The 25,847-nt window shown below is 42.8% G+C and overlaps 1 protein-coding gene across 12 annotated transcripts in view; it reads right to left on the bottom strand.

The window, feature by feature from the left end:
• LARP1 (La ribonucleoprotein 1, translational regulator) overlaps positions 1-25,847 on the bottom strand; it is a 54,422-nt gene that overhangs the window by 5,754 nt on the left and 22,821 nt on the right. Inside the window, exons 1-17 of one of the 12 annotated variants that reach the window (XM_072630810.1) lie at positions 17,677-17,753; positions 17,416-17,553; positions 16,103-16,164; positions 15,674-15,739; positions 14,302-14,476; positions 14,021-14,152; positions 13,695-13,877; positions 13,039-13,201; positions 11,769-11,913; positions 11,393-11,567; positions 11,025-11,194; positions 4,416-4,793; positions 3,834-3,957; positions 3,404-3,609; positions 2,511-2,617; positions 1,184-1,335; positions 483-627 (exon numbers count right to left, since the gene is read on the bottom strand). In XM_072630810.1, the coding sequence (XP_072486911.1) occupies positions 483-627; positions 1,184-1,335; positions 2,511-2,617; positions 3,404-3,609; positions 3,834-3,957; positions 4,416-4,793; positions 11,025-11,194; positions 11,393-11,567; positions 11,769-11,913; positions 13,039-13,201; positions 13,695-13,877; positions 14,021-14,152; positions 14,302-14,425 (2,204 nt within the window). In that variant the 5' untranslated portion in view covers positions 14,426-14,476; positions 15,674-15,739; positions 16,103-16,164; positions 17,416-17,553; positions 17,677-17,753. Of the gene's footprint in view, positions 1-482; positions 628-1,183; positions 1,336-2,510; positions 2,618-3,403; positions 3,610-3,833; positions 3,958-4,415; positions 4,794-11,024; positions 11,195-11,392; positions 11,568-11,768; positions 11,914-13,038; positions 13,202-13,694; positions 13,878-14,020; positions 14,153-14,301; positions 14,477-15,673; positions 15,740-16,102; positions 16,165-17,415; positions 17,554-17,676; positions 17,754-22,136; positions 22,214-23,612; positions 23,652-25,847 lie in introns of those variants that run through there. The other 11 variants (XM_072630812.1, XM_072630814.1, XM_072630806.1 and 8 more) reach the window with 11 other exon arrangements.

The raw sequence follows: 25,847 nt of genomic DNA, 5'->3' as shown, positions 1-25,847 counted from the left end.
TGCTTGGTGTCTTGGGGTGGGGGGAGGGGAGAGATGGGGAGAAAATTTGGAACTCAAAATCTTGCGGAAATGAATGTTGAAAATCAAACATAAATAAATGAGTTTAAAAGATGGGTGGTAACTCCTTGTTAAGTATGTTGCAGAAGGGCTGGATTAGGTTGGTCCCTTCCAAATGTAAAATTCTGTTATTCAACAGGACACGGAAGAATGACCTAACGTTGTGGAGAAGCAGAATTTTTTATGAAAATATCAACATATCATAATTATCTGTGCCTGGTCCAAGGTTGTAAGCACCTTGAGGGCAGAGATCATTTCTCCCAGCACTGAGCCTTTTACACAGTAGAGCAAGCACATGTTTCATCAAGAACTGCTGCATTAAATCACTATATAAATGCAAGAGGTGTGAGCAACTCCCAAATCCTCCTGTCCTGGCTTCCTTCCTTTCTGCCTGATGCACAGCTAAGTTTCTGCTTGCATCTCACCGGTAACCCTCCTTGCCATCTTCCACGGCCAGCTGCTTAAACTCTTCATACATTTTCTTGTTGAAGTGATCCCGGAGGAAGAAGGACCAGAAGCGGAAAAGGGTATTCATCTCCTGGGACTGGCCAATGCCAAGCCGTTTCCGCTCTGTAAGCGAGGGAAGAAGACAAGGGATCAGGATAAGGGGAGAGCCTATACCCCAGCCATGCCCCATCCACACCTCCCACCCCAGCCTAACCTGGAAGACACCTCTAAGGTCCCTTTAATCACACCCACCACGCCTTAGCCAATCAGGGAAAAGAGGAGTGTTCCCAGCACACCAAGGTCCACTCTTCTTCTGGACCCAATTTGACTTGCACCTCTCATTGCAATGCCAATGCTGTTTTCTTGGTTCTCTTCCAGACGGAGATGGACAGCACCTCCTTCCTATTCTTTATCAGCTGAAGCGTAACCCTCATCTCTACTACCCATTTTCCTTCATGTCCCAGTTCTATAAGAAGCCCTTCCCAATTCCCCTTAAGACTAGTGCCTTCCTCTGTTGATTATCTCCAATTTATCTTGTATTGATCTTGTCTGTACATAGTTTTGCATGCTGTCTTTCTCCTGCTGAGGTCAAGGTCTGTCCTTTGCCTTTCTTTGTACTCTTGGCACCCGGTAGACAGACTAACGCTGCTCTCTTCCAACCACAGTTCTAGACTCTTACCATTAAGGCAGCGCCGACGATACTTGTGGTAGACATGTTGTGTGAAGCCATTCTCTTTGAGCAGCTCATGGGAAGGATGCTGGAACTTGGGTAGTGACTGTGGGGTGCAGCCATAGCTGCCAACAGCTGGCGTGCCCTCAGAGGGGCTGGAGCTGTAGGAACCAACACACAAGACTTGCCTTATTATCCCATGTTCTCTTCAGCCTCTTAAAACGTTCTCTCTCTTCCTAGGGGAGAACCTAAGGCTGTGCTCCAGGAACCACCAATAGCCAATTACATTTCTCTGTTTTTCCACCTTTGTTCATGCTGTTCCAAGCACCTCTCTCTCCAGGACCAAATGTACTTTAACTCTCACATCCACAGACTCAGGACTATTCCTATCTATTCCAACTTCCACATTTTAGAGACAGGTTCAGAAAAGTCAAGCTGACTATTGAGAGTTGGTTAGTGTCAGAGATGGAACTAAGTCCAAGGCTCTTTCCATCATACAAAGTCAAAGTTACAATACAATACAGTGCAGTATTTCTGAAATGCCTACTACATGCACTGTGGCCCCAACACCAAATCCACTATGAGATCTTCATGGATCTCCAACACAGATCCATGCTCTACGTGATCTCCCTCTCCTAAACTCACCCCCAAGAACTTGATATTCTTCTTGTCTTCTCTCCCCTACTAGAGTATGATCGAGGTACAAAGACAACCTTTATCTACCTCAGTACCAAGCAAAGTACACTGTAAATCATCAGTACTTGATGTCTGTGAAATGAATGACAGCATTCCACTAGCCTCTTCTTAGCTCAGAGGCACGGTCTTTCTGGGCCAACTCCCCTGATCTAGCCTGGATGATAGCAGCAAGGAAAGAAGAACTACCCTTATCCTTCCTGGCAGGATTTCAAAGAGTTAAGAACTCTGTCAAACATAGAGCATCCCTTAGTATCACACAGTATATCTGATTAATAAATTTTAAAACTCTTCATGAAACTATTTATATATTTCTAGCCCATACCATCACTTGGAATAAGAGTTCCCCAACCACTCTCTCCACTACTTTTTCTCATCTGAAATAGCCACTTCCTTCAGAATTCAAAGGGCAGTCCCCTATTCCTAGTGTCTAAGAGCTTACTGACAATTTCTTGTTCACCCTTGCCCCTTCCTGATTTCATACTTTTATCAAGTCCTTTCCCAGTCTTTACCCTTCCTTCTATGTAAAAGAGGTTATCTTGTTGCAATCTCTCTTCACCTACATGGACATTCTATAATCCCAGATGCCTCTGTGTCTATGTCAAATACCTCTCCCACAGCTTTGCCTCTAACTTCAAAATACCTGATGGAAGCTGTCCGGGGCCTGTGTTCACGGGAATCCATGACCCATCCTACATGACACTCCATGGGTGGGTTTGAACTGTGCCGTGTCTTCCTTTTTCGGGGCATCTGTAAGAAGTTATTCCAACATTTGTTTTTAATTTTGCTAGTGAAGGCTTGAGTCTACTGAGGACCTTAAACTGCATCTGGTATTAAGATAATTTTGATCCTCATAACATCTCCATTTCAGACAAAGAAACTGGAGCCCAAAGATTTTAAACGCACAGTCCAAGGTCACACAGTTTGTTAGGAATATCTCAATCCGAAACCACTTTCTGTTACACTTAGAAATAGAAATGTACAGTAGACACAAGCTAAATTAGAGAGGGAAAATAGCAAAACATTTTATAGAATGTTATGAATGAAGTTTACAAAAATACTTTACATATGTTACTTAAAAATCTCATAGCTACTCAGATTAGCTACCACTGTATTCATTTTACAGAGGAAAACTGAGGAAAATGATGAGGAAAATTTCCCAAGAAATTAAGGGACCTTCCCAAAGCCACATAGCTATTAAGTGCCAGAGGCAGGATTTGAACCTAATTTTTCCCTCTGCCTGTGCTCTCCCCACTCTGCTTTCAAGTTAAGTCCAATTAACATTGACATTATTCTTGTAAAATGCAGACCAATCTTTTCTCCTATAGTTCTATTCACTATCCTTGTAACTCCCTCTCTACTCCCCTCCCCATTCCCTTGTATGTGGCCTTTCCCTATTAGAATGTAAGCTCCATAAGAAACTGACTTCACTTCTATATTAGTATCCTCAACATTTACCATAAGATAAATAATTAATGAATGCTTTTTAATTAATTTCACTCAAAACTAAGTTTCAAAAGGATTGAAGCCTCTCACCTTGGCGTCTATCGTTCGTCCTTCTTTCACCACTGGGTAAAATCGGGATGTCTGGCTTGCATCTTTAAGTTGGGGGGTCCGGGGGGTCCGAGGAGTCCTGGTGTTGCGGTAATTCGGTGACTCGGGGACAGTGGTTGGCAGAGATCGGGCAATGGTTGAGGGCTCAGGGGCACCAAACAGCTTGTTGGCTAAGGCGTCTGTGGGAACTGTGGATATGGTGATAAGGACTCATCAAGAGAGGGTATGAACAGTATTCTATCTCTGAAGGGGTAAGATTTAGAGAAAGGGCTTTGGAAGTCATTTAGTCCACTCTCTCACTACTAAAACTGAAACAAATTAAATAATTTTCCATAAGTCACAAAGTAAACTTCTAAATTCACTTTGCTAGAACTGGAATAAGCCCTATTTCTGACCCTCCTTTTTGACTTACCTTGCTGGAATCGTGGAGGCCCAGGTGGGACTTCTTGATTAGGGTCAACAGGGGGCTCAGGGGTCAATGTATCAAACTGTTCCCGGCTAATCATGTTGACTTTCTTGAAGTTCTCAACTTCTTGCTGTAAAAAGGGCAGCAGAAAGTGGGAAGAGGAATGAGTATTAAGAGACAGTCTAGCCAACACCAGCATGACCCCTGATTAAGGATATTCTAAGAGAGAACTAGTGTGGGGTTAATTCTTCATCTGAGAATAAGATCTTTTTGTCCCAGGGTTATACTAGGAGTAGCCATCCAACCAGACTAGTCAGTACCTACTCCTCAATACAGTGTGGTCCAAAGCAGGATGAAAGCCACTCTTCCTGAGAAGTCTTTCCAAATTCAGCCCATCCCTCTATACCTCAACAATTCTTAACTCCTTCTTCATGAAACTTAGGGTGATCCATAAATTATCCCTTGGTCTTGCCACATAACATAAAGTCCCTCTGATAAATGTTTCTGTACAGCTCCACTGATATGAGACTCAATCCCTGGCTAAATTTTCCTTTCTTCTCTGCCCTGTATGTGTCCCCAGACTCTCACCTTGATCTGGGAGTACTCAGGCTCAAACTTCTCTGTCCACAGATCCTGCTCATAGTAAAAGAGCCCATCATTTATAACTTTGGCCAGTTCTGAACTCATCTTGGCCCGGGAGGTATGGTTACCAGTACGGTCACCCCCAGGGTGGCGTCGTAAGTAAGGTGGAGTCTGTGTGACAATAAGGATCTTGTTGACGTCCCGGTCATCAATCTCATAGTCTGAGTCCTCATCTGACCAGTCAGTGAAGGTGTTCTTCCGACCATCCATCTGTTCCATCTCCTCATCAAACAGGAAGTCCAACTCTTCTGGTTCATCTTGGTCCTTGGATTTCAGTTGCTGAAGAGGAGCTGTTTGCTGCAGGAACTTGGGCTCCTCTGCTTTCTAAAAGACATAGCAGGGTAGGAGGGCAAAGGCATACATGATTATCTGGGGCCCTTGGAAACAGCTTCCTAAACTGACCATTCAGATGACGTTTACCAGCATAAACACACTTGCCCCATTTATTTTTAACCTTTGAGGGACCTCACCTTCGAGGCACAAACCAAACTTTCATTGACTTCAAAGGTCTATGAAGTCCACCTATCACTGCCAAATTTTGTCTCTAACCCAGGGGACATTTCCATTCACTTTAATAAATACTGATTGTGTTTAATATGCAAAACACTGGTCTGGTTGCTGGTGAGACACAAAAAGGAAAAATGTCCTCATCCCACAAAGAGGTTACAGTCTACAAGGCTCAGCAAATCTTAACCTAGGGTCCATTAACTTTATTCTGAGTGCACAGCACATAAGAGGTCCATGACACGAAAAAATGTTTAAGAAAGTGTTTAAGGATCACTATATCAGAAGATAGAACATATAAACAGATAAATACACATAATATGAAGGGGAAAAATTAGAAGAATTGGGAAAAGGTACACAGAAGGGATGGCATTTTATGCAAGCCTTGAATAAAGATTCCAAGGCAGGGGTCAAGGTAGGAAAGGGAATATTAAATTCAGGGGGCAAATTCATCAGTTTGGTTGGAATAAAGTGCACATAAGATGTAAAATAAATCTGGGAAGACAGACTGAAGCCCTGAAGGGCTATGAATGCCAGAGTGAGGAGTTTTGTTTTTATCTCAGAGGCAACAGACAGCCACAGTTGATTTTTGATTAAAGTAGTGACACGATCAGACCTGAGCTTTACAAAGAGCATTTAAGGAGTCACACAGAAGATTTGACTAAAAAAAGGGAGACTAGAGATTGAGAGACCAATTAGGAAACTACATGGAAAAGTAAGATCTGTTATCAACCTCAATGGTAAAGGACATCCCCTGCTATAGATAATTATGAATCCAGGGATATGCTATAAATTTGTTGAAGGCAGGGACCATATTTTCATAATAATAATACTAATATCACATTAAACATAGCATTTAACACATCACAAAACCCTTTCATAAAGTTCCTCTGTATTCTTCATGATAGCCCTATGAGGTAGATTTAAACAGGTACACACTATATCCCCATTTGTCAAGTGAGGCTCACTAAGGTAAAAATGATTCACTCATTCACACAATGAGTAAATGGTACAGCTGTGTGTAGTTCTTAGATTCAATACTTTCTCCTATAGGACTGTATTAAATTTTGATGCATAAGTTTCTATATTTTGCTTCTGGAATATAGCATCCTAAACTCTGCTCCTTTAAACAGTGGCTCCTAAATCATGTGTGATCCAGACTGTGGTTTGTCAGAATTTGAATTCTTTTACATAATTTTTTTCTTTAATCCTGGAAGTTTTCATTTGGGAGTTTCTTTCAGGAGGTGACTAGATGATCTATTTCTACCTTGACCTCTGGTTATAAGAGATCTGGGCAGTTTTCCTTTATGACTTCTTAAAATACTGTGTTTATGTTTCTTTGTGTTGTTTCCAGGTATTACAATTCAATGATCTCTCCTTGATCCGTTTTCCTGGTCAGTTCTTTCCCCCCCCCAATAGTTCACATTTTCTTCTTTCACATTAACTGTTTTTGACATTTCTTGTTATCTCATGGAGTCATTAGCTTGTATCTGATCTGTTCTAATTTTTAGGGAGTTTACTTGGGCATGGTTTTTTAATCTCTTGTGTCCTGTTAATTCCCTTCTATACTTTCTTCTACAGTTCTCACTTCTCTTCTAATTTTTCCCTTTAATGTTTTCATTCATTTCTAAAAATATCTTTACCTTTTAAAAAAAATTTGTTCATTTCTCCCAGGAGTTCTAGTTAAACTTGTGCCCAACCTAGGTTTTCTTTGGAGGGCTCTTTCACTTGTTTGTAGGTCATTTGGAGTCATTCACTTCTTATGGATTTGTGCTCTATGCTTCCCTCACAAAAGTTAGGGATATGTTCTGTATGCTTCTGGAAGGAATGTTTGGGTTGCTCCTGCTGCTTCCTCTATTACAGAAACTCAGAAATAAGATGGGGACCTGCAAGCTTTCAAAGGTTCCCAAAGTAGTCTGAGCGCTGTTCTCCTGGTCTAACCTCTATAAAAATGGCTTACATTGATTTGGGTCTGATCTGCTGAACATACATGTGGGCTTGTCCCTAGTTGGGAGTTACAGTAGACTGCTGCTGGGGCTCAGCCACTTATTAGCTAGTTGGGAAGTCCTGTAGGTTCAGTGATAGAACTACAGGTTCCCCTTTAAGTCTTGTACTCCCGCCCTGGTACCTCTGGTGCAGGCTACACACTAAGCCAAGTTGATGAACTGAGACCTTGTTCTGCTCCTGGCTTAAGACTCACAGCTACTTAGTTTCTATACTTGAAACTTGTTGAGTGCATAGCCCAGGGGTCTAAAATACTCCCTTGCTGTGGATCACTACTCTAAGTTCCCTCTCCTCACTCTGCACTGGATCTGTGACTCAGCACACTGGGTAGTGAGAGGCAGAGCTGTCAGTCAGCACCCATTTCTGGTCCCTACATACAGTCAGGCCCCTGTGCCAGCTTTGGGACCCCTTCCTGCCTGGATGCACAGTCAAGAAAAGACTCTTGTACAAACCTGTGCTAGAATGCTCTACATTTTAGTGTGTTAGCAGACTTCAGTCCATTATGCCATCTTGGCCTGGAAAAATGGCTATAATTTTTTCTCTTGGATTTTCCAAACACATAAAGCTGGTATACTATGAAGTTTATGGGGAAGAGCGTGGCCATACTACTTCTATATATTCCATCATCTTGGATGGTGTCTGATCTAATATTCTTTCTCCCTTGATATGTCACTTCTGCAAGCACTAACATATAGTAGTCACCCAATAAGCATTAGCCAACTGGTCACTACAGAAAGGAGTACAATACAGGATACAGTACAACACAGAAAATTTTATCTGTATAATTAGGCTGTTCTATACCTTGAGGTAAAAAATTCCATTATAGGGAGAGCAACTAATTAAATTGGCATAAGGGAACTCCCTGGTGAGGAAACTCCCTCTACTAATGCAGTACCTTATCTGAAATACACAATCTTAGAATTACTTAGATCAGAAAACATCCAAACTTTTTTGACTATATATAAGTAAAACATTTTGAGTACCCGTACTATTTTAATTACAAACTACAGATACATGCTATTTTATTGATGTTAAAAACAAAAACAGAAAATTTTAAAAGTTTGATAAAGATGAAATAACATTTGATCTTAAAATCAACAAGCCATTTGAATTTTGTAGGTTCACTGTATGGAAGATGGATATGAGAGATTTTAAGATTAGAAGTACAAGCAAGAAGGTATTGCAACAGTCCAAGAGAAAATGTGGTTCTGAATTAAGGTGTAGTTATGTAAGAGAAGGAAAGAAATGGAGGAAATGTGGTATAAGGGAAAATGACAAGATGTGGCAACTGATATGTAGAGGGAGAGAGAATGAAGAACTAAATAAAGATAATCAAGATCGCCAACCTGGTTGGTTGGAAAGATGGTGGTGCCCTTGAAAGCAAAAAAAGAATTAGAAGAGATAATTTGGAGGGAGAAAGGTCTGAGTATGTGACTGAAATTCATTTGGTATTTTCATCCAAAATGAAGAAGAGAAGGACAGAAGAGTGAGACTCTTACCTGTTAATGTTCCAGAGTGCAAAGCCTGCTCTCTGAGGGATTCCCACTGCAGTGATGAGGTGATATGAGGGGGAAGGGGTCAATTTCCCCAGTGGCACCAGCTCAGTTGCTGCTGAGAGTGCTCAGATAAGAGGTCAAGTTATAACTTCCCTAAAAGGGAAGAGGTTAGCTGGGGATTGCTGAGGAATAAGGGTAGGCATGGTTGTGTTGGAGAAGCCTCGAAAATGGCAATCACAGGGAGAGCAGGATGTAATCCATCTAACCACTCTCAGATTGCTCATACTCTTTGGAAGTGATGCCACAGCCCCTATTTAGGAGACCTTTGACCAAGAGAGGTTAAATGACATGTTCAACGTTAAGCTGCCAGTATGTACCAAACGCTCAATATCAGCTCTCTTGGTACTAACGCTCTTCCTTTATACTAAACTCAGCACTTTCTAGAGTTAAAGAGCATCCTCTCACACAGAAATCACCGTCGTTCCAAGCCCTTATCACCTCTCAACTACACTATAGAAGCAGTCTTCAAATCTCCTTCCCTTAGGTCTCCCAACAGTCCAGTCCATCCACTAAATAATCATCAGTGATGTTTCTTAAGAATAGGCCTATATCACTTCTCTACTTAAAAAGTAGTTCTCTACTGTGTCTTTGTTTGAAAACCCTTTACAACTGGGCGCCAAATCACATTTCAACCCTTATTATAAACACTATTACTCTTCAAGGACCCCCAGTCCAGTAAAATGGACATTTCTGTTGTACCCCAATGACAGCTTTTGCATCAACTGTCCCTCATGTCTAGAATGCACCCTTTCCTCACCTCCATCTCCCAGAATAGTTCATCTTAAAGATATCTTACTGGGGTTCCTGGAATTTCTTTCTAGCCTCCAGACAGGTGAAGACCTTAGATCAGAGTAGAGGGCAGAGAGGCCATAAGAAAAGTCTACAGAATAGGTAGCTGAATCCATTTCAGAACTAATTCAAAATATCCAATTTAAAAACCATTAAATCCAAGAAAATGAAAGGAAAATAGGCAATGCTGGAGGGACCACAGAAAGACAAAACACTAAATACACTAGTAGTGAAGTGTGGGCTGGCCTAACCAATGTGGAAAGCAATCTAGAATTCTATTGCTGAAGTCCAATGAATGGAGAAGGGCCAAACAACTGTGGTACACAAATGTAATGGAACATTACTTTGCCATAAGAAACAAAAAATGTGAAGAATTCAGAGAAGCATGAGAAGACTTAGAAGAACTAATACAGAGTAAAAAAAGCACAACTGGGAAAACATTACATATGAAACTAAAACAACTGAAACAAAAAGAGAGAAAAAAGTCAGAACTGAAGGCTGTAGACTTAAAAGGGCCAAAAGAGTGAGATAAGAAAATGCAATTGGTACCTTCACCTTTGCTAGGGGTGGGTGGGTGTAGATACTGCACAACAGAGACATAGGGGATGGGAGGTATGGGCTGATACGGATCTTTTCAGACATGGGCAATGTGGGGATGTTGTGCTTAATTCTGCTTATTTGTTTCAAGGTGCTTTGGGGGCAGGGGGTGGCAGGGAAAAGAGGGATATGGGACAAGAACAGAGGACTCACAATAGTGATGCCCCCCAAAAAGGGGAAAAAGGATCAATGCCTTTTTTTTTAATGAAGAAAAAAGAATGGGGGGAGGGGCATGTTTAGAGGAAGGCACAGACAAGCAGGACAGTTTTGAAATGAACGTATTCAATTTATTAAATAACTGAAAAGAAACTCAAGTTGTACGTCGAGACTGGTGGTTTCATAGGCAATCCTCTTTTTCTGTTGTTCTTCTTTGTATATAGAAATGATCCTGTTTGTAAATATTTGTGAAACTCAGAAAAACAAAAACAAACAACAACAAAATTAAGTCCAACTCTCATTTTACACAAGAGGGAACTGCCCAAAGCCACAAGGAGATTTAGGGAAGGGCAAAATGGAGACTGAAGCAAATATTCCTGACACCTTTTCAAAGGTGATGAAACAAATTCCCTTCATGTATATTAGAAGGGCCTTCATAGGGAATGGTGCTGTTTTCTGATGACAAAGCAAGAAGAGAGTGGTTTCAACTGCAGCCCTGTGGGGGTTTAAAGTGACCGAGGACTATTAAATCAAGGGCTATGGCAAGAGACCAAAAGAGGGTCTGCAACTATCTAAGAAAGTCCAGGTTCTCAAGGAACCCTCAAGGGTGTGCAGGGTTTTTGGAATGTGATTCCCCCTCCAACACTGGGACTTGGGAGTCTCATTGTTCTCTGACACACCTGGATACCTGTGTGTATGTGCTGGAACATCAGTGAGACAGGTTTGGACTAAGACACTAGGAGGAAAGGGAGCAGGGAGTAAATGAGGATGGACAGGGCAAGCAAGGGTTAGATCATACTGGCCTCAAGGCCCTCTAACCTTCTGTAGAACAAAGATCTGACAACAGAAACTCCCCAGCTGAATGAAGATGGCAAAACAAAAAGAGCAAAGGTCTTTACAACCTGTCCAATTCCCCACCCATACTGCTGGTAATGGAGTCAATACCAACCTTGGGTCTTGCTGGAGAGGGCCGAGGTCTCTTCTTCACCTCTATCCAATTCTCTGAATCTAGATCAGGCAGACTGGCTGAGAGGCCCTTGGGGAGCGTCTTTAGGTTGCTGACCTCCTCTGTCTTAGTTGGCACAGGAGTGGCCGAGCGGGGAGAACCTGGTGCTGATTCTGGAGGGAATGCTAGAATTAGAACACACTTGGACCTAAGTCTTGAACTGCTCTCATTCCTCTTCCAAGGAAACCATGAAGAACATTTATAAACTGCTGCCTAAGCCCTGCAGGCCACCTCCCTCTCAGGTAGTAACATCTTCCCATAGGTGGTCTCCCCAGTTCACCTTCTCACCCCTCCAACCTCCCCCCACCAACCTGTCTCCTTCTGGAAACTCTGTCGGGGCACAAACTCAGGGCAGTTGATGAGCTGAGAGAAGTCAGTTTGGGAATAATCTGTCATTGTGGGTCCTGGTAGAGGCCACTTCTCAGGCTGCTCCTTCCTCCGGATTTTCTGCTCTACAATCTCAACCACCTTGCTATCTTTTAGTGCCTAAGAGAGGAATGTGGGTAATAGTGATAAGAATCCCACTAGAGTTGATCAGATTTCACCAGAATTCTAGAAAATGGGCATATTTTGGAGGCAATCACTGATGTAAACTCTCCCCCTACCCCCAAAGCCAGGATCCCTCCTCCCTCCAGGTCCTCAACTCTGTTTTATCCATTCCCTATAGTGGCCCCTACTCCCGGGCACCTGGATGATGAGGCCCACTTCAGTGGTGAGGGCCTTCACTCTGTGGAAGGAGGCAATGAGGGTGATAGGAAGAAAACCATCATTGTCCATTTTACGCCGCAGGAAGAAGTCTCGCTCCAAATTGTCCACACTGAAGTAGTATTCACTACTCACCCAAGAAAGAAGAAGAAGAAGTAGGTAAGAGATGAGGGTGGGCAAAGGACCCCACAGGGCCTTTTCTGTACACAACTCTCCACAGATCACTAACATGTACTGAAATCTTCCTTCTCATAGTGCTTCAGCAGTCCCTTTTCTGCACTTAAATCTTTCACTTCCCAAAAAGGCCCTGTACCCCAGGAATGGTACCCTCCCATAAAAAAAAGAGAAACCACCTAACAAAATGAACAGCAGCATATGTAGTAGAGACATAACAGACTGTACCACTATGGTATACTACTCTTGGAATAAGAAAATGGTAAGTTCAAATACCACCTCAGATACTAGTTGAGTGGCCTTAAGCAAGTCACCAAATCCCTGGCCTCAGTTTCCCCAGATCTCTAAGATCCTAAACTAACCTATAGATGTACAATGAAGGAGCAAGGTGATGTAGTGGGTAAGAGTGCTAACCGTGCCTACAACACTTACTAACCATGTGACTCTGAGCAAGCAATTCAACCTCACCCAGTCTCAATTAACAATAGCACCTACTGCATAAGATTATTGTGAGGATCAAATAAATGGTAATCCATATAAAACTGTTCTATAAACCTTAAATGCTAGTTATTATTAATCATACATTTTCATACTGTTTGTTACCTAACCTCTGGACTTACTACCCTCATCTCCCAAACTGGACTCAGAAAGCAAAGAGTACCTTCTTAATTGGTACTCATCCTCCCCTCTTAGTGCCTAGCACGGAGCTAGGTACAAAGTAGATACTCTCATGTTGCTGACTTGAATAGACATGGCCTGACAAGACAAAGGGGGCAGAGTAAAATAGGTTTAGAGCTAGAAGAAATTTTCGAGATCTGTTCCTGCCTCCTCATCTGTAGATAGGAAAACTAACACTCAGAGAAAGTGACTTGTCCTGGGTCACATAGGCAATAAGCAGAATCACTTATATTTGAAGTTAGGCTTTATGACTCCAAATACAGAATATACTCTTCACTACTACAAACCATCTTATTTTACTGTCCCATCAGAAACCTGACCTCTTTAGACTTTTGAACTCCCTGCCACCAGCCCCAGAGCACTATCATTCTCCCTGCTATCCTCATCAACCCCAACTCACATCTGTCGCTTAATGTAGTCTTTCAGCAGCTCCTGGTCCACATTATACAAATCATTGCTGCTCACGTTGTCAAAGTAGTAAGTGATGTTACTTTGGTACTTTGGGGTGCGAGAGCCATCCGAGCAGTCATACTTTCGATAGCCATACTGGTAATCAAAGTGGGCTGTGGAGTGGGAGAAAAGAGGAGAAGGATGTTATCGAGTAATGGGAGGACAGGCACTTTCCTGGTTAGGGAATGTTGCTGTGAAGGATAGACAGGTGCTGCTGAGGGAATAAAATCAAGCTGGTGTAAGTGTTTTGCCAAGATGAATGACAAAGGTGAAAACATGGAAGAGTAAAAAGACCATCATTTTGGGAGTCCCAAGACCCAGATTCCAGACTTGACCTTGCTTCCTTAGGCAAGTCATAACCTCTCTGGAGTTGTACTAGACACTAAACTCTAATAGCTGAAGTCCCCTTTCAGTTCTAATATCTTGCATTTTAAGGACCCCTCCCAGGTCTAAGTCAACGTGAAGGTCTTAAGAGGAATCTGGAGTTACATTCTGTCAATGATCTTAGCTTGGCTGGGGGAAGAATGGGATTGGTTCAACACTCCCTACCCAAAGCCTAAGCACTCGGTCCTACTCCCTTCACCCCCATTCTCAGCTCTCACGTACATCGAGTGTTGCCCCGGCCTCGGCCCCGGCCTCTGCCTCGCCCCCGGCCTCGGCCCCGGAACGCGCCCCGAATGGCTCCCCCCTCACTCTTCACGCTTGACGTCTCATCATGGTCGGGCCAGGCCCTTTCCTGTTTGTTGTCCGGATGCCACCCCGGGGAAGAGGGAGGGCCTTGGCTCAGTCCTGGAGAGAAGGGGGAGGGGTGGGATTCATCCACCTGAGGGATAGCTCCTTTCTTCCCCAGTTTCCTACCTATCCCTAATAGCTTCCCACTCACCAGCCCCACCACCAAGAGGTCCTCCCCACCCAGCACAGCTCTCAGGTACCTTTGACCTCACCACGGCTGGCAGACGGGTGGCGAAGCTGCTCGTTCTGGCGACTGGTACGTAAAGCAGTTTTGTCCCGGGCCACATCTGACTTCATGTCTATTTGCAATGGAACCCACTTGTGTTTGCTCCCTGGGGGACATTGTGAGCACGTGAGACACTGTTAGGGGAGAGGGGGTTCTCCAGGGACACCTTTCCCCAGTCCCTTCCAAAAGAACACCTCCCACAGACAGAATGCCCCACTTCTAGGTCTGGGACTTCCCAGTAGTCAAGCCACTCACCTTTCTTCTTCTGTCCAGCCTTCTGGCTATCATCATCCCCATTCTTTTCTTCTCCAGATTCATCTGACTTGGCCTTTGGACTTTCCTTATTGTCACTGCAATCTCCTTTTTCCTGTTCCTTCATGTCTTTCTTCAGGGGTGGTTTTCGAAGTGGGGCTGGCTTGTGGGGCTGGGGCTAGGAGAGAAATAAGGGGCTCTTACAAACGATCCAGTAGATAAGAGAGTAAGTAAGTCAGGAACAGAGGCAACCTCCCTGACGCACCATGTTTTCCTAAACAGCACCCCACAAAGTGGGGAGTGTGCTGAAGGGGAAATACTGAATAGTTTAAGAGACCTTAACTTCTGGGAGTTTCTTCAGTAGCTAGGTAGAGTACATGGTGCTAGACCTGGGGCTCTAATCCTTCCTCAGACAGTGACTGGATGTGTGACCCTAGTCAAGTCATCTCTCAAACCTCAATTTATCTGTAAAAAGGAATAATAGTGCCTACCTCGAAGGGCTGCTCTGCAGATCAAATGACATCGTACATGCAAGGGGCTTTGCAAACTCTAAAGCACTACAAAATTTCTAGCTATTATGATTTTTTAAAATGGGAGATAATAATTCCTGGTTAAAATAGTCAGAAGACCAGCATTTGAATCCAAGCCCTGACATTTACTGTGTGATCCTTGGCAAGTCTCCTGGTTCCTCAGCTTCCTCATCTGTAAAAACAGGGATAATTGCCTTATCTACCTCACAGACTTCCTGAAATACTTTGTAAATCTTGAAGCATTACAGAAATGAGTTATCACCAATATCTTATTATTATTACCACTCTATATACAGGCCCATTGGCTACTTAATCTGAGAGGTGGAGCCCTGAGCAAGTTAGGGCCTGAAAGGACTGAGAATCTCCTCTCTGTGGGAAAGCTGGGGAGAAGCCAGACCCAGGGTCACATTACCCACCCGCAAAGAGCTTTTGAGGGAGAGACTCAAGCACACTGGCAGTCACAGCCTACAGGTCTGGCCAGGGAGATTATCCAGCCTGCAGTCCCAGAATAGCAGGATGGAATAAAGAAACTGGTGAACAGCGAAGACCTAACAAGGCAATGTAAGGCCCACAGTCCATGGGGAAGCTATTCTTGGTCCCTCCTGACCTGGAATTCAGGTCCCCAAAAACCTTCTGGCCAGAGACTGGGGAATGTGCTTAGTTCAGATCATGGAAGTAGGGATGGTGGCACTGCTGCACAATTCCACTTCTATACCACCCATTTCTCACCCCACCCCTATCTTTCTTCTAGTCCCTCGCTTCTTGAAGTTAAAGACTAAGAAACTGAGTTGGTGGGGGAGGATATATACAAGCTGAGTTCAACTGCACCAACCCTAGCCTCTTACCTGAACACTCTTGTGGGCTATCTCCCCAGGTGTGGGCCAGTTGGTAGCATCTCCAAAATCACTAACCTGCAACACAAAATTATGTCATTCTCTTAACAGTGATGTGCCCTTATCACCTTTCCTCCCTTCATCTCTCAATGCTTTATTTAGCACAGTCTGAATCGGCCCCCCGCCCCCGGCTAAATATTGGCCATCATAACAGTGGGGACTGAAGAGTGAGGTGAGGACTTAGGATCATCTCCCCCCTCTTCTAATAACCACCCTCATCCCTAACATGACTGAACAGCTGCTGTTTAGGAGCCTGAGGGGGAGGTAGCAGCTGGTACCACAGATGGAGAGGGCTCCCACCTAAAAATCCAGTGTCATAGGGTCCCAAGTGAAAGGAAGACTGCCCCTAAGGAGCATCTCCAGTTGATACTATCAACATACCTTGCTACCTTTTCGAGGTTTGGGGTTGGCTGCCCTCACCACTTTGGCCGGAGCTGAGTGCTCTGTGGGGACAATATGAAAAAGACATTGGTTAAATCAGAGGCAGGCAGGAGAAAGAGCACAATTCTGCCCTCTCCCAAATGAGTCCCTATTTCCTGTCCCCCTTTTCCCTCTACTGCCCAAATAGGCCACAAATCTGAACCTCCCCAAGATCAATAAAGCCAATGCTGGGGGGAAGACAGGGGCTGAACAAAGAAGGCTCGGGTGATCCACACTCAATGCAAAACAGCTTCTCAAATCTCTTGCTCTGTTCAGGCTTTAAAAGCAGGGCTTGGAAACAGATGTAGAGATGAGAACCAACAAAAAGAGCACAAAGTGGAATAAGGTTCAGTGAGTGAGTGAGTGTGTGTGTGTGTCTTCATTTCAGAAGCCCTGGGGTATTTTAGGTACAGGGTAAATGACCCCATAGAGGCCTGGCAGAAAGAGGAAGGCCAACTCTGTCTCAGAGAAAGAATTCTCAAAAGCAGTAGACAACTGAGATTCTTTCTCAGTGGCTTCAACTACCCAAGGGAAGAAATAAGCCTTAGATGATCACTAAGGACTCCTTGCAGCTTTCTAAAGCCTATGATCCTATAATCCCTGCACCAATTCCCTCTAACATAAGGCAGGTGGGAAAACTCAAGCTCAGGAGCTTAGACTCTGGCCCTTTAACTCTCTACTGCAAATTTCTCACAGTTTCAGGGTCCAAAGTTGGGGATGAGGCTAGGCCAAATTCCACTTCCGTGAGTTTTCTCATGATCCAAGATGACGAACACACATCCATCACTGAAACATTTATTAAACAGCCACCCATGTACAAGGGTACTAAGATGACGCTGAATTAAAAAGTTAAACCCAGGTCTCTAGTTACTGGATTGGGCATAAAGGTCTTGAGATTTGAGGATCATCAGGCCAAATCTAAGCTTGCCTACACCAGATCTAAAAAAGCAACGTGGGAAGGGATGCTAGCTTAGAGAACAGAAAGATTCACAAGGACACCAAAAGGACAGTCAACCTAGAAAAGGGACAAATTTGGGAGTAAGAGACCCAACATAATCTCTACTAGTAAGTTTCCTAATTTTTAGCTCTTCTGCTTTACTACTCTTATCTACTATGAATATATAAGCCAAGTCACTCAACTTCTATTATAAATAAGATGATCTAGGGTTCCTTCCCTTTTTAAATCCAATGATGCCATAGGTAAGAACATAGGTGAGAACAGCAGTGTCAGGGAAGAACACAGGAGGCAGGGATGGGAAAATGATACTGTGTACCCAGGAAAAGTGGAATGGGCTTCCAAGAATTCAACCAAATCTGAAGCCAGTCTGGGTGTCTCCCACTTCACTGATTCTTGAGGTTCAGAGATTATTACTGAGGGACAGTCTTCCCCCAACCACACAGGAGACCCTTGCCTAAAAATAAACATGGAAATAGGTGTAGTGAGGAATGAATGAGCCAAGATATGTAAATATGTAGGTAGTAATATGGCATAATGAGAATCAAGGCCTGGGTGGGAGTCCCAGTTCTGTCACTACCTGGCTGGGCCTCAGCTTCCTCCTCTTATAAAATCAGGAGGGTGTACTAAGGTATCTGAGGTGGCTCAGGTGGTAACATTCTAAGACTCTATAATAGGTCATAGGCAAGGAACCTTCTGAGATTTTAAAGAGGAAGCAACTTCCACCACCAAGCCACTCCCTTCTACCAGGCCTCTAGACACTAAGTTCCCAACACAGCCAGAGAGATCAATGATCTTGAAGCCAGCAAACCTTTTAAGACTCAATACTCAGAGGATCTTCTCCCACTCACCTCACACCCCACTCTCCTGGCTTATCAGCTGCTACCAGCTGGGGAGGATGACATCTCCCAGACCCTGAGAGGGGAAAACTCACTGAGCTGATTACCAAGGGAATGTTCTACCCTTTAGTCTGACCAATGTTCCTTTAATGGGCAAAAAGTGTCCCCATCCAGCTCTTTACCACTACATTCCTGATGCCAGTCCCCCAGAAGTCACTCTACAAAGTCTACAAATCAAACCTGGAGCTGCTCCTGGTCTCCCCCTGCCACCCACAAACCCTCCTTTCAGGTACACAATAATTTTCATCCATTTGCCTATAATTCCAACCAGGCTGTCACTGCCCCAACCATTGGTAGCTAGTGGAAAAAGCACTTAGAGTGGGGTCAAAGGTCTGGATTTGAGTCTTAATTGTTGAATATTCAAGTACCTGGGATTCTGAGTAACTGGACTGCTCTGATTTTGTTTCCTCATAGACAAAAACAAAAACAAAACAAAAACAAACTGGGAATGAATTACTTACATGGGCTATTTAACAATGGATGTTATGAGGAAAGTACCTTATAAACCTTAATATAAGATCAAAGATTTAAAGGTGGAAGGATCTCAAAGACTACCTTCATTTGTCAGATGAGGAAACTGAGGGGCAGAGATTAAATGAAGTACTCCTCCCCAAAGTCACGGTTATTTTAATACTCAGGGACAGAATGTGAACCCAAATCTTCTTGACTCTTAAGCCCTTTACTTTATCCATTTAATCACCTAGCTTACTCTCAAATTAACAACTGTAAGTCAGAACTGGGTCTGTGGGAGAAGCCTTTTTTGTTCAGTTATACAACTGTGAGCTACTGTTACAATAACTAGGTCATGCAGACCAAAATACAGATGTTACACCTCTCTGACCCCACAATTTTCCAAGAACTTCTCCTCTGCCTTTGATGTCATACGTTCCAAAAATTTTGAAGTACAAAGGTAGAAGATGTCAAATTAAGGAGTGTGCTTGGCTGATTATATGGCACAGTTTCAAGAGCATTAGATTTAGAGTGAACCTGGGTTCAAATCCTGGCTCCAATACTTAATAGTATACCTGAAATGACTTTGGGCCAAAGTCACTTCCCTTCTGAGTCCTGACTTCTTATAAAGCCAGGGTGAAGGTAGACTAGAGCATATTTAAGGCTCGTTCTAGCACTTAAATTCTATGATTCTAATCTACATGAACATCTGAAACAATTTACCCTCCTTGCCACATCCTGTGGTCTCCCATTCTTCTCACTTTTGGTATCCCTTTATATTCAACGGAGTAAGAGGGTCAAAGCACTGGGATTCCAGGTGTTTTATAACTGGCTGGGGAACAAGTCTAAGAGGCAGAGCCAACTAAGGGCCTTCCTCAAAAATAGCAATTCATATTTCTATAGTGCCATAAAGTTTATAAGGAAACTTTTTTAGAATGATCCTGTGAGGAAAGTAGTGGAATTATTATTATCCTTATTTGGCAGATGAAGAAATAAATTTTTCTGATAAGTCTGATATCTAAGAAATACAAGGAATTGAGAAAAATAACACCAAGAACCATTCTGTAATAGGTAAGTGGTCAAAGGTTAAGAACAAATTATCAAAAGAATCATAAAAAGGGAACAGCTATGTCAAAAATGCTTCAAATCAATACTATGGAAATGTAAATGAAAACAACTCTGATTTCATTCATCAGACTGTTAAGAAACAGTGTTAGAGAAGCTATAGAAAAACAGGCACAATACTGCTGAAGGTATGAAATGGTCAAACCATTCTGAAAAACTATTTGGACTTATACTAAAAAAGTCACTAAGTTATTAATTTCTTTTGATCTAGATATCTTAGTACCAGGTATATGCCAACCACAAGATGAAAGACACATAATAACTATTACTCATAAATGAACTTTCTGTGAGGATAAAAAGTGGAAACAAATTGGGGGCTTAATGACCAAGAAATGGTGAAAATACATATTTTAATGAATTACTGTGCAATAAAAATAGTAAAGGATTCAGAGAAATATTGAAAGAACTGCATGAGGTGATGTAGTCAAGTAAACAGAGCCAGAAAAACAATATACGTGATTATTACAACAATAAATTTAAAAATACTGAAAAAGTAGCCAAACTAATCATATCCATCTATCCTTTTTGGCCCTGGGAATAGATGATACTTCTTTTATTCCTCATACAGAGTTGGGGGCCACTGATGGGGAACACTGCATAAGCAGTGTGCTGGTTTTACTTACTAGTTTTTGTGTATTATAATGAAAAGTTCATTGGGGATAGAGCAGGAAATAATTATGACATAATAACAAAAGAGATCAATAAAATTACTCTCAAGTTCATGTCAATTCTACCATACTTAAATTCTTTGCCTAGACCTACTCCTTTTTCAGTTAAGACTTTCATAAAACTTCCATTTCTAATAGTGAATAGACTGAGCCAAACTCATGGTCCATACAGCCCAGACTACCAGTCAAAAGGAATATCAAGGGGCTAGTTTAAAACATCATGTTCTAACAGTATTCATCTCCTGGGGGATCTCTATGAACTACATGGCCAAGATCTTCCCATTTATCCCTTTCTTTGCTTTCCTAATCTGTCTTAGCACCTTCTCTAAAACTGTAATAACAGTATATGTGGATAGTGGATTTTCTCAAAATTAAAGGTAGCCTCTGGTGTAAATCTGTCAAAAAGCATTTAACAAATGCTTATTATGTGCCAGGAACTGTGATGAATGCTGGGAAAACAAAAACGGATGGGTGGCAAAAATAAGGTCCTTGCCCTTAAGAAGCTTAAATTTAAATGAAAGAGACAACAAATAAAGTTATATACTAATAAGTAAAAGAGGAATAGAGAAGATAATCTGAGGGAAGGGGGAGGAGGAAAGACAGAGGTTAGGCTCCCAAAGAAGGTAGATTTTGCTTTGCAGAATATTTCATTAGACTCCAAACCTCTCATTTTATAGATTTCAAAGACAGTAAAACTAACTCCCTGGGTTATCCAAACCCTCAATTTGTATGGATAAATGAAAAGTTGACTTCAATGATAACAGCATAAATGCCTTTCAAATCTACTTTATATTTAAGAGACATACAAAATCGCAAAGCTAAGAAGCAGTCATCCAGCTAAGGCCCACAAAGGGAAAAACCTAGAAAGGGGCAATGACTCAGCCAAGGTGATAAATATCAAGGCAGCTTCAGAGTCAGGGTCTGCAAATTCAATTCTGCACCCAGAACCCTGATTTCCTACTAGCAATAGGAATAAAATATGGGGGATAAGAAAGGTGAACGTATTCAGGGTCATTTCTATCTTTCAACAGAAAACAATAATCTATTAAAATCCTCCAGGGTTCATGGAGTTGGGAACATGGAAAGAAACAAAGAAACTTGAAAATCTTAAGAGATTTTAGAGTTTCATCAATTAGGCTGGGGGGGAAGGAAGGGGCTTGGTGCCTGACTTGGTTTCATTTGCATTTGATGCAAAAGAGGCTGAATGAGGCCAAGCTAAACCAAGCCAAGCCCAGGGCCCCCTCTGAGCTGACTCAGCAATCCAGGTCCCAAAAGGGGAGGAGACTTTCCCTATTCCAGGACTAGGCATTAGGGAAGCAATTTCGAAAGTAATCTATGTAAAAAGTGTATATTCTATGTACAGAGCTCATTGCAGTAATGCTCAAAATAAAGGTTCTGTTTAATGAATGAAAAATTATTAATTATCAGGAGATGCCTGAGTATAAACCACACTCCCCAGCTCACTTCGATACAAGAGGTTGGGGGGGAGAGGGAGATAAAGGGAAGGAGGGAGAGAGGGAGAGGGGGGAGAGAGAAAATAGCAACCTCCCACCTTTTAGGGAAGTCCCACCCTGTCAAACTGCATCAAGAGCCTCTAAGATAACAAGCAATTCCACAACTCCAATCAGGATGTTTTACAAGAGCTAAGTAATGGTGTTATTAATATCTAGGGGAGAGAAGGGGGAAAATCCACAGAGAATGGATTTTGGTCAGTGTAAGTGAAGGAGGAAACCCTGCCCAGTCTAGCCCAGTCCCTTACACTGGTCTTTCAGAGCAGCTTCCGGGGAACTGGGGGCTGGGGGTGAGGGAGAAGAAACATTTGTAGCAGAGTTTTAAAAGAAGCCAGAGGGCTTCTTAGCTCAGTTCAATCAACCAATTAACATTTATTAAGCACCTACCCAAGTGCCAGGCACCATTGCTAAGCACAGGGGATACAAAAAGAAGCAAAACAGTGCCAGCCTTCAAGGAGCTTACAATCTACTGGAAGAGAAAACATGCAAACAAATTTATACAAAGTAAGCCACATATGGAAAAAGTAGAAAATGATTAACAGATGGAAGGCACTAGAACTAAGAGAGGCTGAAGAAAGGCTTCCTGTAGAAGGTGTTTTTTTGTTGCAACGTAAAGGAAACCAGGGAAGTGGGCGGGTGGAGTGGAGGAGGGAGAGCATTCCATCAATAACACCCTTCCTTCATCCAAGGGATTTTGGAGAAGAAAATCTCCTCCATCCCCAAATCACCTTTAGTTGGGTGGAGGGCAAGTTATGATCCCCCAAATTCAGTTTAAATAAAATTCTTCCCTTCTCTGAGACTCATTTTGCACATGTGGACCACTTTTCTTTTCCTTAATTTTTTTTAAGATTATATAATCCCCTTCCATGTGCACTCAAGCTCCTATTTCCCAAATAAAGTCTCTATCACTTATACCAAGAATGGACTCAAAGCCCCTTTTCAATTTCTCAGTTGTTTCTTGTTAGGGTGGAAACAGCCCTTGGTTCTGAAGTTAAAGAATCCCGAGTGAACTCAGGCAAGTCATTTAGTCATCCAGGTCTGAGACGTAGTTTCCTCATCAGTAAAATTAAAGGGTCGAGCTAAATAAATAGCCTCTAAGGATCCCTCCCAATTCTCAATCTACAATTCAAAGATCCATTTGGTCCACATAGTATTCCCAGTTTGACAGAGACCCAGTCACTGGCCCCATTACCCACATTAATTAATTAGCTTTTGCTCCTAGGGCCCTTAGGTGAACAGTATTTCCTACTCAGCTCTGGATTTAAGTCCCAAAAGGCTTGATTTTTTAGGACAGGGAAGCCACCTCCCTTTTTCCTGGGGTTCAGCCCAACCTCACAATAGCTTTGGGTGTGCCAAGGGTCATATTATTGAGGGCCCTACCAATTCCAGTCCTCTCTCCTCCCCACTAGAGAACACAGAACTTGGAGAATCAGAGAACCTTACCCCACTCAAGGCAACACAAGAAAGCAGGGCATGTTTTATTGAAAAAAACACTGGACATGGTGCTAAGAGGACCCAGGGTCTGAACTGTGGTTTTACAATTTATTACCTAATGAACTTGGATGAGTCACATGACATCCACACTTTAGGGTTCCTTATTTGTAAAATGAGACTGGATTAGATCAGTGCTTCTTAACTTTTCTTGGGTCACTGATTGCAAGGACCCCAGGCAGTCTGGAGAAGTATATGAACCCCTTCGCAGAACAGTTTTAAATTCATGAAATGACATATATAGAATTTTTTTAAAAAATCAATTGAACTGAAATAGTGATCAAAATATTATGGAGCCCAGATTAAGAACTGTGGAATAAATTTCTACTGCCCTTTCTATTGCCCATTCAGCTAAATTTAGCTGGGTCTTACCAGTTAGGCAGGCAAAACTCCAGACAGAGGTGCCTTCCCCTAGAAAACAAGCAACAGAGAATAAACATGGAAATTAGGGAAAGGAGCTAAGGTTATATGATAAAACTGCATCCCAACAATTCAAGGGAACAAAGCACCTTGGCCTGAATCAAATGAGTAGGGAAGAGACAGGCAGGGCTAGAACAAGTAGAGTGCTCCACCCTATTTGTACCCCCAAGAAACAAGAGGCAATAGGGTAGCAGAGCTGAGGATGGCCCAGACTAGATTAGAAGACCATAGTACCATCACTTTTCCCAAAAGGTAACACTATCCCAAAAGGAATTTGACCCCAGTAAACCCTGACAAGCCCTTGTAAAAGCTAGAGCAATCAGAACCAAACAGCCTAGTACAATATGAAAAAACATCCACCCTACGCTTAGCTGCGCAGTGACTACAGTGAGTGTGGTTTTCCAGCCGCTGCCAGGGCTGGACTTCTAAATCACTTCAGAGAGTACACATTATGCTCCCAAAGCACCAAATTATTCTACCCATCTCACAACAGGTAAGAAGTCCAAAACTACAGCATGGCTCCCTGGGACTTCAGACTGCACTGATAGCCCTCCTCCCAACATATATTAGCATAGTGGACCTAGGGAATCACAAACCAATCTGTAAAAAAAAAAAAAAAAAAAAAATCTGGCAGTAAGTGAAAGGAAAAAGGTAAATGAACCTAGATGGGAAAAAAAATTACATCTTTATGTCATTATAATTGGTTTCCTCTTCAATACTGTATTATCATTTTATGCATTTAAAAACATTCTGAGAAAGAGTTCATAGACTTCATCTGGACCTCCAAAGAGATGAATTCTCTTTATAGAAACCCCAAGTTCATCAGAGCTCACTTCTCTTGAACAGACTAAACTCTAGCAGCAATTTTAGAGATGCACACTACCTGTCTCCTAACCCAGAAGATTCTAGCTGTCTGTCCTCTGCACGAGGTCTGGTGTAAATTGAAAGAGGCACTCTTCCCAAGTCACCCTGGAGTTACCAAGAGTTTGACCCCTTCCGGGCTCAGGAGACATATAAGCCTCTTCAGGTGAAGTTTCCTCCAGTGATCCCTGGCCAGGGTCCTCTAGCTCCTGAGAAGTTTCAGAAAGCAAAGTAGTAAGGCAGGGAGTAGTAAAGAGGGAGAGGAAACATGGGGATGCTTATTCCATCTCCCCACCTGTGGCCATCCATCATGGTCTGGGGATTGAGTGGTGGCAAAGCCTGTGAAAAGCTAAGTGTTTTTTCAGCTGTCAGAGGAGGGTAGAGAATAGGAAAAGAAGCACAGACTCCCCCTTCTCACACCCCCAGTTGCAAAGCAAAGAGACAAGCATTGACCGCAGGACCTCATCTCACTTTGTATTCCAAATGCTGACTACTCTCTGGAACCCTTTTCTCTGTTTGGCATTCAGAAATGCACCCCCCCCCCCCCAAAGAACCAATGAAAAATGAGTGAAAAATGAAGGGAAGGGGCAAGGAGGAAGAGAAAGAGAACACACGTAAGAATGGCAAACCATTTTCTTCAAGTCCACTGGAAGACGGCTAGGCTATGTGTGTCCCTCCCTCATCAAGGCAGCTTCTGGGTGGAGGAGTCCCTGACAAGCCATCATGTGACCCTAGGACAGCCATTTGAGAACCCCAGCCAACTATATTTAGTTCACAGTGACCTGGATGGCTCAGACCCCCCTCTCAGAGAGGAATATATTCCAACCCCCAATCCTAAAGCCTCTCAGATTCACCCATGTACCCCAAGACCAGCCTGAGTAAAGCTAATGAATGTTAGCTTTGATCACTACCACAATGATCATGCCAGTCCTGATCCCCCTTCACTGATGGGGTGGGCAGAGGAAAAAAGGAATGTGGCAGAAGTCACATGACTCAGCCACTGCCTCCCCAAAAGCACATCCAGCTAAATTTAGCCATATAATGGTTAACTACCACAGACCACTCACCACTGCCTCAGAAGGAAACCATGCTTCCTTCTAAGGATCTCCTGTTCCACCTCTCCGCCTGAACAACCCTTGAAAGGTGTGTATAATACAAGGGATGCATGTGTGCACACGCCAACATACCAACTGGAGACAGACAAGTGTGCAGGCAGTATTTTTCTGTTGTCAAGATTCCCCCACTTTTCTATGGTTTCACTGAACCTGGGGTGCACCTTTCAGTGACATAAGAAGGGATATAAGTAGAAAGCTAGGCAAATCAGGT

Source organism: Notamacropus eugenii, chromosome 1 (assembly GCF_028372415.1).
Source record: "Notamacropus eugenii isolate mMacEug1 chromosome 1, mMacEug1.pri_v2, whole genome shotgun sequence".
NCBI classification, from domain to species: domain Eukaryota; kingdom Metazoa; phylum Chordata; class Mammalia; order Diprotodontia; family Macropodidae; genus Notamacropus; species Notamacropus eugenii.
The sequence above is the reverse complement of the archived record's forward strand: the minus strand, read 5'-3'. Positions and strand labels throughout refer to the sequence as shown.